We start from the raw sequence: 15625 nt of genomic DNA on the forward strand, positions 1-15625 counted from the left end.
ACTTTGCATCTCTACCCTTTTATTAGGACCTTACAAGGAAATTTGCCAGTGGTTAGTCAATGGTTTGGAACCAGACATGATGCTTATACATTTTGTGTGAGTCTTTGTTTCTTGTGACATCTGTGATCTGTAGATATATTTTGCTAGGTCTGGTTTATCTTTATAGTTAACTTCTTTGAGGCATGATCATTTTTGTGGTTATTTTCTATTTTCTGCAGTTACAGTATAATTATTAGAAAAACATTTTAGCCCTAGCAGTTGGGACAGGGGTTCTGTTTTTTTCTTTCTCATGTCTATTTTTGTTCTGTCCCAGTGTCTGTATACCTGAAATATCCCCAGAGCTTAAGTGGGGCCCCTATTCTTTCCCTACCTAAAGTCCCATCCTTTCCCTATTCAAGGTGACCATATAAAAGCAAGATTAAAAAATATAATAGCTTGCAGTGCAAGGACAAAAAGACCTATTGGCCAAAGGAATTCTCACTTTGGTTCAGTGTTTTTCAAGTTGCTGGCTGTGGCTTATTAATGAGTCATAAGATCAATTAACAAATTATTTTTAAAAGCCAAAAATTAAAAGAAAATGATAGAATTGAAAAGGAAAATATACAAATGTGTAGAAGAAAAGGTAAAGAAAATGTCACAGTGCCAAGCCTTTATTTCCTATATGCATTTGTGCATTGTGTGAGGTTATTAAATGTGTTTCTCTATAGATCACACCTCAAAATTTTTGAAAATCATTGGATTAACAGCGACTGTGATGAAGCTGAAGTCTTAATCACTTCAGTCCCTCTAAAACCATCAGCCTACAAAAATATATGTTCAGACAAGAAATTTTAGCTCCAAAATATAGGTGAATGCTGCTAAGAATGTTATGTTAAATAATGCAGGTAAATTTGATCTTTTGAAAAAGATTTCAATCAAATGACTAAAATGTCTTAAATATCAATTACCTTCAGCATTGACTTATATGGAACATTTAATTCCCCAGCTACCAGATAAATGATGTGCATTTTACTTTTACTTTTCTAAGGCCATTGATTTTAATACCAGAAAAGAAACAAGTTATGGAGCAGAAGCAGTTCTGCAGTAGTAACACAGTGTTTGACATAAATATTAGAACTTATAAGGCTAATTAGCATTATTTTATAGTAGCATAAGTAATGGATTGTAAAGTAACTCTTATATGGAAAACAAGACCCCATCCTTATAACGTGTCCTTGAACTGAATGGTATTTAGGCATCTGATTGAATAAAATGCTTCTAAATACATTTATAATGTACCAAATTGAAAAAGTGTCAGATTCTGAAAAATTTAGTCATACGTTTTTGATTTAAAGAAAAGTTAAAATGTTCCAAAGTCTAGTTTAGTCGAAGGAAATTTTCAGAAGTGACTGTTTCAAATAAAATGAAGAAAATATTTTCTTGAGCATTACCATTTTTAAATATATCATAGAAATTTTAAGCTTAATGTATATCCACAGAGGAACTTATTACTGCTTAGACGAGGAATGGATGTTTACTCAAGATTCCTTGATCTTTTAACCAGGAATTAATATTTTTGTATTTACCAAAGAAAAGAAAAGTTAAGTACAGATAAGGCATGGGTAATTGTTTTGCTTTCCCAAAAGCCCTTGAGAGATTGATTATCCTAAGCATCTGTTACAATCTTGAATATTTTTCCTTCAGTGCTAAAATCTGTCACTCCTTCAGGATCATAGCAATCTTACCTTTTCTAGAGATAATCTTTTATTTGTTGTGCCATAAATTGGCTGGCATTATAGAGTGTGCAATATGACTGCATTGTTTCTCAAAAGTGTTAAAATAATCATCAAAGAATACTATCTTTACGGTAAAAAATGGTCCTGGATTTCACAGGCACTCTCAGAAAGACCATTATTTTCAAGTCTTCTAAAGAGCACTTACCTCTTGCTTATAGGTTATTTTCTGTTTCAACTACAAGCTTCTAAACTTGAAAGCAAGAAGTGCCTTAAAAAATAGAATCACATAGCATATGCTCAGATTAATCAGGATGGAAGTCCTATTCTTATTTGCTATTGAGGTTCTAAATCTAATGATGAACTTAATACTGATGTTATTGTCCCATCTAAATCTCATCTTTAATGTAATGAGATGTCTACTTGATACTGCACTAGCATAATGGCTGATTTTAGGAGTTTACATGAGTGAGTGGATAGATTCAGAATTAGAGTGTCAACTTGCAGTGTAACGGAATAAGTAGGCTTTAATTTTCCACTTCAGACTGAATTCATTTATTGCTACATTAAATACTTTTGACCCTATCAGACAGATATGCTTATAGTGATATTTGAGTTAGGGGCTTTCACCGCTGAGCCCTTAAATAGGAAACCCTAGGATTCTCAGACTTCACATAGAAGAATAGCAATAACAACCCAGCGCATTGCTTTACATGAAAGGAATTGTGCAGATATGAGAAATATCATATCTGTGCTGAGCAAAGTCTAGCCCCTAAAAATCATTATGATAAATCATGTAATTGAAGTGCATGGCCAGAAACCACTAAACACAAAAGGACATGGAGACCAGTGAGCAAAAAGGCTAAGGAGTCATTTTACTCTTTCTTTCTCATACAAAACACACAAACAGGCTCTTTCAGCCCTAAATATCTGAAATGTTAGGACGGGGCCAACTTAATAAATGTAAAATATCAATTTTACAAAAATACATATTTTAAATATTATGTTAGTTTTAGGAGCCAGAAATGTGTAACTCTAATCATATGCTCAAAATAATGGTAATAATGACATATGAGGCATATTTCCATGGATCAGAAAAATAAACAAACTTACAAACTTTTTTAAATATGTGAAATACTCAAAGACATGGTAATAATATTTACTTTGACTTTGAAATTGTTTTTCTCAAAAAAAAATTTGCTTTCCTCATTGCTCTTCATGCTTATTCTTGCATGATGACTTCAAGAACAATAAACAAACAGACTGTATACCCTCTCCTCATTTCTTCTTTATCTTGTTTTGATGTTCTGATAAAGACAAAGAGAAGACAGAAAACTTGCATTCATCAGGGCTGAGAATTAACCAGATAAGCACAATAGATGGGAAAAAGAAAAAAAGAAATCTTGATTGTATTTAAGACTGATTAAAGAGGGTTGCTTGGATGGCTCAGCTGGTTAAGTGTACAACTCTAGGTTTTGGCTCAGGTCATGACTTTGCAGTTGTGGCATTGAGCACCACATTAGGCTCTGTACTCAGCGTGGCATCTGCTTCAAATTCCCTGTGCCTCTCCCCCTCATTCAGTCTATTTATCTCAAATAAATAAAATAATCATAAATAAATAAAATCATCATCATAAAATAAGTAAAAAAATCAACTTTCCCTATCTACTACATCTCAATCTTTTTCATGTTTTGTATTTTGTTTGCACATTTATTTGTTTACTTAATTGATTGGTTGGTGGTATGTTGATTTTGCATTATTTTTTTTTCTTATTTAAGACTGATCTTGTTCCTGGTGTACGGATTGAACAATATAACGAGAATAGCTCCTCTCTCTTCATTATCACCATGCATTTTTTGGCTCCAAGAGTTGTATTTACTTTTCCAAGAGCTATTCCATTATCTTCTATTGTTATTTACTTTCCTTTTTTACTCTAACTTTATGTAGGACCTGGTTTTCTCTGTTACAAATTCTGTATATGGTCTCCTTATTGAACTTCCTTTTTCAGATATTTCACATTGCTATACTTAAAGGAAACTCTGACCAGGAATATTCACTACTTAAAAGACTTAGCAAAGTATATTTGTCTGGATATTTTAGCTTGGTACCCAAGGCCAGGCTTGAGTTGATTTTTGTTTTTTTGTTTTCTTTTGTTTTGTTTTTCCCTATGTCTGTACCCCAAACCTTTCCACTTTTTTGTTTTTGTTCACAGTTCTCTTTGTGACCAGAATGTTCCCTACCACTTTTCATTCTCTCTCCTATAAATGACATCATCAATCTTTTGGTCTGACACTAAAATAATACTTTTCATCTTTAGCTTTTTGTCTTATAAAAATCTTTGTCTTGGATCTAGTTCTTTATGAGCACATTTGGTCCTGTTAAAATTTACATCTTGGCTTTTGATTTTATTACTCCCAACTCAGTTATCCTATCAAGTGTCTTTAACTATGCCCTTTCATGATTTGTTATCTTAGCTAATTATAATATTACCTATTATTAATCCTGTTCTCTTGGCATTTGATATATTTAAATTTGTCTTTCTGACAATATAGCCTCTGAAAGGCAAGCATCCTACTCAAGGTTTTGACTTCTTAGTGGGCATCATCCATTTCTACCACTCAAAATCCTGCCACAATTAAAGATACCAATGAAGAATTTTATCTTCCATAAAGCCTGTTCCAATGTCCCTAGTATAGATGTGGTGAACCTTTATGATGTTTTGTAACTCATTTGTGCCACTTACAGTGTCCAGTAAGTATAATGGTTGATGATATACATCTTATATAAACTACTAAAATATAACAGCACAGAGAGAAGATGTTTATTTTCTTCATATCTCTCATAATTTCAGGTTCAAAAACTTGCACATATTTGTTTATTGATATTCGTTAAATAATAACTGTATAAACTTATGAAGTACCTAGTCAAGAGTACATAGGTATGCTTTAACAAAATAACCACAAAAATCTTCATTGATCTCTTTCGTAAGATTTACATTTTTTTTACAAGTGTAAAAGTAAACATTTTCTGGTAATTAAACTCATTGAGACTCATTGAAGACTACTATAAATGTTTCTGAAGTTTTGTTTTCCTTTGAGCAAAATTGTATCTATAAAGATACAGACATATAAATGTTTTTCACTGATTATGTTTTAAAATGAACTTCAACTGTAAAGTTCACTTTAAATATTCAAAGTGAACTTGAATAATAGTAAAAGTTACTTGATGTTTTAAGAATTGCTTCCAAAAAAAAAAGAATTGCTTCCATAAAAAGTATGAATCCATAACACAAACAAAAGAAAAGCAAATTTCATCTTAATTAAGTTGCACAACAATCAAATTTGAGGAAAAAAAATCACAGCTTGATGAACCCTCCAAGGTCCTAGATCAACATTTTATAATAGTTAAGAATATGATTTGAAATATATGCAGAATGTTACTTACATAACTATTTTCAGAAACCTCTTATTTGATCTTCAATAACAAAATAACCTTTCGTGTATTTTTACATTTTAAGTGGTCAATGTAGTAAGTAGCTCCACAAGTAATAGCAGCCACATCCTTGGCTTCCAACAGAGACTCGTTACAAAATTATATTTTAAATTGATTGCCTAGCTTTAAGAAAGGCTACTCCTTGAACTTGCTTTGTACTTATATTTTAGATTTTAAGAAAAGGAACGAACAATATCAGCTTATAATTTTTTTTTCCCTCTTCTCTTTTTTTCTTCCACCTCACTTGGTTGGCAATGTTTGGGCTGTGGCTTATGGATGCAATTTCAATCCACCCAACAAAGAATGGCCAAGGCTAGATTCTCTCAGAGTCCTTATTCCTAGAACTCGATAAATTCAAGTTTTCTACTTGAACTCAATGTCAAACTCATTTTGCAGTTTGAACTTAATTTCTCTCTCTCCATCGTGCTAACAATTTGATAGCATGAATGCAGAGTTTTATACATAGACTCTTCGGTATAATTTTGCTGAAAGCAGAAAAAGGGATTGAGATGTTTAGGTAACTTCTCCCACTTTCTCACATGGTAGATTGAAACTGTCATGGGAAATAGAGGAGCATTGGGCTAAAAAAAAAATCTCCCTGGTATTCCATCTTCAATCACATTGCCTACCACCTGGGAATTTCTAAACTGAAATAAAGGCAATAGTCATCTTCATGTGCCATACAATCTTAAGTATATCAGACACCAAGTTATTAAATATAAGTTCCTGCTTTGTCTCACATGAAAGAAATGTAAGATACATGCATTTGCAAGTTTCTTTCTTTTTTTCTTCAAGCCAGAACGAGGTGTTTACTTGAATTCTCTTACAGCAACTTTTATTTTCCTTCATTTAGGAAAAATAAGTTTCATTTCCATAAGACTAGTTTTACTGTTAGAGCCCAACATGTGTTGTGCTTATGAGGGAAAAGGCACTCCCAGGTGATATAGCCATTTGGGAAAAGGAAGATACTGGAGAGTGCACCTGTTCCAAAGTTTGGAAGACCTTTGCTCCCTATCTACTTCTGCAAGACACCAGGAGAGTTCTTTTCTAGGAGATGCGCGTCATGACACTTACTTTTCTATATCTGATCTGCTTATTCTTTATTATTCTTCTCAAGCATGAGCGGGAAAGAGGATGAGAGTTAAGAAGGCAAAGTGAGATTCCACTGCCATCAATACCTAAGGAATAATGATCCCATACACATACATATACAGCTGGAAGAATTAGAGGGACTCTTCCTATAGTTTGACTTTACAGAATAAGTGCCCCAAATAAAGAGTTTTACTGGAAATGAGGTTCTGTCAAGTTCTAGATCTAAAATGAGCACTGGGTGTTTTTCTGTATGTTGGTAAATTGAACACCAATAAAAATTAATTAAAAAAAAATAAAAATAAATAAAAAATAAAAAAATAAAAAATAAAAAAAAATAAAATAAAATAGGCTGTTAGTCTGAGGGAGTTGTGGCAATTCATTTCTAACACTAATTTATAAATAATGAATTATTAAAGATATCAGAGAATCTTAGAGATATAGAAAACAGAATACTAAATTAATAGTGATTTTTCTGAAAATCTATTAAGGTAAATAAACTCTACCAAAACCTTAGAATACCAGACTATAAATGTGCAACCATGTTTGGTTTCTTTTTTCACTTTTATTTTTTGTTGTTTTCTGTCACCCTATGAAGAACAGCTGCAAAACTCGATTAGGTGCATAGGAAAAAAAAAAAGATGTTTTTATCCCTATAGTTTTGATAGACAGAAACATAAATATTGGGGCACCTGGTTGGCTCAGTGGTTGAGCATCTGCCTTTGGCTCAGGACGTGGTATCGGGATCCTGGTATCGAGTCTGGCATCAGGCTCCCTGCATGGAGCCTGCTTCTCCCTCTGCTTGTGTCTTGGCCTCTTTCTGTGTGTCTCTCATGAATAAATAAATAAATAAATAAATAAATAAATAAATAAATAAATAATCTTTTTTTTTTTTTAAAGGATTCCTAAATATCATTTCATACAAGACGATTTTCAAATTCTAATTATCCGGGCTTTTACAGGGGAAACTGGACTGACCACATTAAGCCCTCTCTATGGAATTATGTAGTGTTATCTCATGCCTGATGCCATGTCAGTGTCCTGTTACTCCTGGTGTAACTACTGTTTTTTAGCCTTATCACATAGAAACTATAGACTGGAACCAGTTTTGAAATGATCTCCTTTGTTTGCCTGACCAGCAGGGAAGATTGTTATTCATTTGCAGCAAGAAACTCAATCATTTCTGGGTTCCAATTAGAGAAAGCCTATGGGCCCTTTTATTAAGATGAAACACAAATTGTATCAAGAATTGCTAAACCACTTAATATTTTTATGGTGATATTAAGAAGCTTGAACATTTTAAATACTAATTGGAATATGTGTAGGGTATTTTTAATCGATGTATAAACTCTAACCTCCATTTCATTAAAATTGTGTCTTATGGTGCTAACTTTTTTTTTCCACCTTGAAGATTTACCATACACAGTAGGATCAAGAATCCTGCAGTGTTCAGTGTTGGTTGGGACACACACTACTATAATCTAATCTTAACCATTTCTGCAGGTGTTTTTTCATTATTCCCAAAAAAAGAGAATTATTTTTTAGAAAACATTTTTTAAATACAGACTATAATTTAAATAGTTCTTTAACTTCATTTCTATATACACACCTTAAAAATATCTATCTAAATTAACTTACACGATTACAGAGTCCTATACTTTAAGAGGAGACTGAAATCTTATGAACACAAGCAGAAAAAAATTATGACAGTTTGGGCTTGGTGGGGTATAATTTTGATTGTATGGAGGAAATACATAAGTATATACATATGCGTATCTGTGTATGTTTCAAAATTCTGATTTATACATTAAGAAAATATTGCCTTTTAATAAAAGACTTCTGTTAAATAGTATTTTAAGGATGAATCTTTTAAAATGCAAGTTATCCTCAATAGAACTGGTATTTTAATGTTGGCCTTATGTGGCTTTGTAGAAAGGACACACCTTCTAATAGTATTTCATTTATATGCAGTGAGTCACAGTTTTGCCTCTTCAAAGGATATTAAGAGTGTGCAAGGTACACAGTTATCCAGGCTATCAGTTTTAACATAAGAATTAGTAAATTCCAAGACCATCCAGCTGATGGGGGTAGGCTACATGAAGCAAGTTGAGAAATACTAATGGTTTAGATTTTATTTAAGATACTATGAAAGTAAGTTATCTATATAATCAGATGATATAAATTTATTTTCCAATTCTTTTGGATAACTAGCTTCTTTGTCTCTTTTTTTTTCCCATAAAATGTCCTTTCAGAAGTTTCACGGGTACAGTCCTGATTATCTTCTCTGTTCTCCCCAAGTATGTTTTACTACTTAAACTAAAGGATTCTTTTTTTTTTTTAAAGATTTTATTTATTTATTCTTGAGAGACACAGTGAGAGAGGCAGAGATGTAGGCAGAGGGAGAAGCAGGCTCCATGCAGGGAGCCTGATGTGGGGGTCGATCTTGGGACTCCAGGATCACGTCCTGAGCAAAAGGCAGATGCTCAACCGCTGAGCCATCTGGGTGCCCCAAACTAACGGATTCTTTCATCACATTGCTGATTGCTTGTTTTGATACTATTTCTTAAACTTTTTATTCCTTGGTCCACAACTTTTATCAATTCTCCAAAAATTTTTTAAAAATATATTTTTTTCTGTCTTAGAAAAGCTGCCATAGTAATAGGCATCATTTATCAAGGTACATGTCCTCATTGTCTTTATAGTAACAAAACGGGAGTAAAATATTTCCACCAAATTTAAATGATCAAAGCCATTTCAAAAATAATTTCTAATATAATAAAGTCATGTTTAAATAGAATGTTAGACATAAGAGGTAGGAAAATATTAATCATGTTAGAAAGCAAGAGGTAATGGACAAAGCCTTAACTGCAGAGTCAGACTGGGGTTTGGAAACATCTCTGCCAACATTCTCACATTCATTAAATTTAACAAAATTGTATCAGAAGTATTCTTTAAAAAAAAACATAGTATTATTGTGAGAAGTGTAGAAATTATTAGTGACATATCTAGGATAGCTACCATTATCAGCCCATGGGGTAGGTATTATTAACTATTCCTATAACTAATAATTACAAAAGTATGTAAAATATTTGAAGACAGAAATTCCTGGTTCATTTATTCTTTCTTTCCTATAAGCAGGTTTTGAAATGGGAATTCTTTGCAAGAATTTAATCAAAAGAGAACTATCAGTTTCCCTAAGCTCATAAAACATTTTTTTAGATTCCACATGTAAGTATGATCATACAGTTTTTGTCTTTTTCTGTCTCACTATTTCACTTAGCTTAATGCCCTCAAGGTCTACCCATGCTGTTTCAGATAGTAGGGTTTCCTTTTTTCAATGGTTGGATAATATTCCATTATATTTGGAATATATTTTCTTTTTCTCTTCATCCATTGATGGATACTTAGGTTCTTTCCATGTCTTGGCTATTATAAACAATGCTGCAGTGAATGTGGGATACAGATATCTTTTTGAAATAGTGATTTTTATTTCCTTTGAATATTCACCCAAAAGTGGAACTGCTGGATCAACTGGTAGTTCTGGTTTTAATATTCTAAGAAACCTCTATACTATTTTCCATATTGGCAATACCAATTTATATTTCCACCAATGCTCTGTAAATGTTCCCTTTTCTCCACATCTTCTCTAACACTTGTTACTTCTAGACTTTTTGATGATAGGCATTCTAACAGGTATGATGTGATATTACATTACAGTTTTGATTTGCATTTATCTAATGATGAGTGATGTTGAACATTTTTTCATGTAATTGTTAGCTATTTGTATGTCCCCTTTGGGAAAATGTATTCAATTCCACTGGCATTTTTTCATTGGGCCATTGTTTTGCTACTGAGCTGTACAAGTTCCTTATGTATTTTGGATATATACCTGTTTAGCAGATACAAGATTTGAAAATGTTTTTCCCTATTCTTTAAATTGCTTTTTCTTTTTGTTAATAATTTCAATTCTGTGCGGACTCTTTTTATTTATTTTTATTTTGTTTTGTTTCTAAGTTTTTGTTTAAATTCCAGTTACTTAACATACAATGTTATGTTAGTTTCAGGTGCACAGTATAGTGATTCAACACTTCCATATAATACACAGTGCTCATCACAGCAAGTACAATCCTTATTCCTCATTTTCTATTTCAGCTGTCCCTCCACCCACCTTCCTTTAATAACCATCAATTTATTCTCTACAATTGAATCTGTTTCTTGATTTGCTTCCCTCCCTCCTTTTTGTCCCTTTGTTCTTTTGTTTTGTTTCCTAGATTCCACATATAAATGAAATCATGGTATTCATCTTCCTCTGACAGACATTTTTCTTAGCATAAAATATTCCCACTTTGGTAGTATGGATATTTAATATTAATGGTTCCAAACAATGAGCATGTGTGTATTCTCTTTAATTGTTCTCATCAATGTCTTATAGTTTTTAGTATACAGATTTTTCACCTACTTTTGTGAAGTAATTGTAAGTGGGACTGTCTTCTTAATTTTTTTTCTGATAGTTCATTGTTAATGTATAGAAAAATAATTGATTTTATATATTGATTTTGTATCTAAAACTTTACTAAATTCATTAGTTTGAACAGTTTTTTGGTAAAGTCTTTAGGATTTTCTTAATTTCATGTCATCTATAAATACAGGCAGTTTTACTTCTTCCTTTCCTATTTGGATGCCTTTTATTTTTATTTTATTTAATTGCTCTGACTAATACTTCCAATGTAATGTCAAATAAATGTGTCCAGAGACAGGGGATAGGGTAGTGGGAGAAACGGGTGTAGTCAAAAGGTACAAATCTCCAGTTATAAGACAAATAAGTCAGGGATCCCTGGGTGGCACAGCGGTTTAGTGCCTGCCTTTGGCCCAGGGCGTGATCCTGGAGACCCGGGATCGAATCCCACGTCGGGCTCCCTGCATGGAGCCTGCTTCTCCCTCTGCCTATGTCTCTGCCTCTCTCTCTCTCTGTGACTATCATAAATAAATAAAAGTTAACAAAAAAAATTAAAAAAAATAAGACAAATAAGTCCTGGGAATGTAATGTACATCATGCTGACTATAATTAACAATATTGTATTGTTTATTTGAATGTTGCTGAGAATAGATCTTAAAAGTTCTCATCACAAGAAAAATATAACTATATGAGGTGATGGATGTTAACTAAAGCTATTGTAATTATTTTTCAATATACACATTCATCATATCATTCAATTATACATTATAGTGTATAGCTGTCAATTGTATCTCAAAACTGGAGTCTAAAAGAAAGAACTTCAAGGAAAAATATGAAGGGGGGTGAGAAAAGCAGGAAAGGTAATGGGGAAAAAGCTTCAGGTGGTTTCAGGCAAAACTGTGTCACAACAGTAGCCTCAAGTGCAAAGGTATAATTCCAAGTACTTCTGGAAAAGGTTACTCTAGGAGCCAAAAAAGCAGTCCTCCAGAAATAACAGGTATGAGCAGTTAGCATCAGGATCAGGGCCACAGGACTGCTATAATTACTCAACAAATTAGTTCCTTAATACACGATTGCTTGGTTAAGCAGAATAGAATTAAATTGTTTTTGCTAAATCTCCAAATCTTCCAAGTGAGAACATGGTGGTTGTTTGGTACCTTATAGATATCTATACAGATATCTTTTTGAAATAGTGATTTTATTTCCTTTGAATATTCATCCAAAAGTGGAATTGCTGGATCAACTGGTAGTTCTGGTTTTAATATTCTAAGAAACCTCTATACTATTTTCCATATTGGCAATACCAATTTATATTTCCACCAATGCTAACTTATAGAAGTTAGCATATGGATATGCACAAAATGATTGTAAAATACTTATAAATATTGCTTGATTTATTTACTTCACATAATATGAAAACTTTCTCATGTTTCCTTTCTGTATGCATATTTAAATCCAATAGGCCAGAACCTGTTTTGTGGACAAAGGATGGTGGAGAATTGCCAGATCCTGACCGAATGGTTGTGAGTGGTAGGGAGCTAAACATTCTTTTCCTGAACAAAACGGATAATGGTACATATCGATGTGAAGCCACAAACACCATTGGCCAAAGCAGCGCAGAGTATGTTCTCATTGTACATGGTGAGTACTTTTTTTGACTTCATTATATGTGAAAAAAATAAATGACATGAAAAACTTTAAGATCACAGTCTTTAGAATAACAAAATTTTAAACAGGTTTTCTTTTTCTTTCAGAAGGACTTTTCATAAAAGATTCACAATTAATGTCTTCCAAGTCAAACTAATAAAATTAAATCACAGCACACTAAAAATAAAAATTATTTTTGTAAAAGGTCTTATTGCAAATATATGTTTTGTTAGTGACTAGTAAATAATGTTTTCCTTTAAATTTTGCAAATAAATGCTTTTCTTATAAATCACAATCATGAAAGCTATATTTACTTTAAGTTAATTTTGATTGTAATATCATAAAAATATACTATGTACTCTCTATGGTATGTTGCTGAGATGTAGCAAGGACAGATGTGTTTACTATTAATAACTACATTAATTTCTTATGAGCAATTATTTTAAATAGTCACAGACACTTTTTTTCCCTGCACTAATATCACAATTTGACTAAATATAACAAAATGCCAGAAAGAAATTTCTGTACCCAAGACTGAGACAATCTCTGTTTTTCCAAACCTCGAGAAGCCACAATTGTTGTTCGTGAAATAGCTTTAACATATTGTTAGATAGAGATGAATTTTTATGAGATTGATAAATAATGCAATAAAAAATTAGTCAGGTTTCTTTATTGTAAGACTTCTCAGGGTTTATTAAATATGCCAGGGTATATTGTGAATTTCCAAGAGAAAGAAGCATTAAAGAATGTAAAATCGGGCAGCCCGGGTGGCTCAGTGGTTTAGCGCCGCCTTCAGTCCAGGGTGTGATCCTGGAGACCGGGGATCAAGTCCCATGTTGGGCTCCCTGCATGGAGCCTGCTTCTCCCTCTGCCTGTGTCTCTGCCTCTCTCTCTCCCTCTCTGTGTCTGTCATGAATAAATAAATAAAATTTAAAAAAAATGTAAAATCTTCCGCATATTTCACCATGAAAATGTTTTCTAAGACAGTTATTGTGTTTTATGCAATATTACAGAATTCCAAAAGAGTGTTTTATAAAACATGATGCTTTAATAAATCCAGTGTCTCTTACAAACCATGGAGAGACTATATTTGTTTGATATCTTTCCCATAAATATAATTTAAAACTATTATAAGAAGCATGAATTAGTTCTGTGCCTTTCCAAAAAAGAATTTGGGGGGAGAGAGTAAAGTCTAATTCTTTGTGAAGGAATTTTATTTTAGGGAAAAACAATTAATTCAGTTTGTGTTTTATTCCCCAGGTACTTATTTTATGATGCAGGCTAAAATTGGAGAAAAAGAATATATTAAATCAATATACAACTTACCTATTCTCAAATTACTTTAATGTATGCAGTCTCTCAATTCTTAATGCCACTTTGCTATTGAAGGCAAATGAAGGCTTGCATTAAATAGACTGTCCACATATAAAGCCCTTGAATGATATAGCTGAAGATCAATTTCTAGCATCCTATGAATTGTGCGGATTACAACTTTTGGGAAACATCAGCCTAATCCAATTAAACTCATAAATTGGAACTAAATGTGTTAAAGCCCTGTAGACACACCCTGACAGGCTTACCGCTGGAAAGAGTATAACAGCACTAAGTGTGTCAAGGAGATAAGTTAGATCCTTGGAGCGAGACCCAAGAGTAGCTCTGAGTTCATGCTGACCTATATGTGTAGATTGTGCAGCCATGGAAGTGAAGTCTGATTCACTTTGAGCTTTCTAAGTGGTTCTCACTAACAGTTCTTGGGAACCTGAGGGCATGTTGTATAGCATGTCACGTTGTGTCGACAGCAATATGACATAAAGAATATAAAGAATTAGAAGGGAAGTGATAGAAAAATAATATACTTAGATGAAAAGTATACCATTCCTTTTTTTTTTTTTTTAATAATTCAAGTGGAGCAAATGCATATGTTTTCCCAGTGTTTGCAAGCTAGCCAACAGCATGATTTTCTAAATAGCCAAGCCACCTTTAGGTATTTGGCAGTTGACATATTTCTAATAAATACTTCCCTAACCACTTTGTAAGAAGTCATTTTTGGCTTTGCTTTTTGAACTACAATTCATCAAAAGCACCCCATAGATTAATGTTATTCATGCTGCTAGATAAATGCTGTGAAGTTCAACAGTAGTTTACCTAGGATTATTGACACAAGTAATGAGAGGTTCGATGAAACAGTGAAACCGTATTACACTGTGTTTTCAAAGGGCTCCAATTGGGCTCATTACAAAATAAAGTTGTTTTTTTTTTTTTTCCCTCTTCGCACATAGGGTATAATGTTTCATTAGTCACTGGTTGTATAAATATAAAAAGCTACTCTCTTCTGTTAATGGTTTGGTTGTTTCAAAACCCTACTAAATGATGAAATTTGAGTGGCATTTCGATCTATAATGAATGCTGTATGCATTTCGGAATGGAGTGATAAGTGATCATTTGTGAGAACTTTACCCTTTTATCTTTTACACCAAGGTTGATTTTACATTAGCTGTGATAATTTAATATAGCTCTAGCACAGAAAGGCCTTTCATGAGCTGAGGCTGTCTTTGACTCTACCACAGTTGCCTAGGTTCTATTGATTCTTAACTTGATGGAGGTCTGAACACTTTCCTGTGAAATCATCTGCTATCTAGATGCCATCCTAATGATTAGATTTTATTCTTTGGGTGTCAGTGGAAGTACATTATTTAAATGTTATCACATTTAATTGTTAACAGCATTGACATTTTGTGTTGTGGACACTGGAGAGCTTCTCTCCCCCTCCTAATTATACCTTTACAAATTTCAGCCTTAGAACTGCAGATGGTGATTTGAAACTGCCAGTCTACAATTCACCCTCAGTGAAAGGTTTAAAGAAATTTAGCATACAAGTACTTGTAGGATAAAATATTAAGCTTATGAAACATTTGTTCTGTATAAGTTTCATTAGAAAAAAGTAGCATTTTTCATTAACAAGCTCAGCAATGGAAAAATTTATCTGTTGAATTGGTAACCTTAGTTAAACTATTAATTCATATGAGCAGAATAGTGTTTTGTTTTCTTTTGTTTTTTGCTTCTGTATAAAAATATTGAAGTCATTCTCATGTTTTCATTGCCACCATGCTATTTATTTATTTAGAAGGTCTGATTATTTCCATGTTAGTGGTTTTTAAACATACTACTCCATTGTATTTACTATTTGGAAAACTTAGAATATGAGAAAAATTCATTAATTCACCCAATA

General features: G+C 32.7%; 1 protein-coding gene across 1 annotated transcript in view; it reads left to right on the top strand.

Moving 5' to 3' along the window:
• The window catches only part of CADM2 (cell adhesion molecule 2), a 319141-nt gene that overhangs the window by 214803 nt on the left and 88713 nt on the right, over positions 1-15625 (top strand). The window contains exon 7 of the mRNA XM_041734910.1: positions 12212-12390. Within this exon, the coding sequence (XP_041590844.1) occupies positions 12212-12390 (179 nt within the window). The remainder of the gene's footprint in view (positions 1-12211; positions 12391-15625) is intronic.

The sequence above is a fragment of the Vulpes lagopus genome, chromosome 20, assembly GCF_018345385.1.
Source record: "Vulpes lagopus strain Blue_001 chromosome 20, ASM1834538v1, whole genome shotgun sequence".
Taxonomy (NCBI): Eukaryota; Metazoa; Chordata; class Mammalia; order Carnivora; family Canidae; genus Vulpes; species Vulpes lagopus.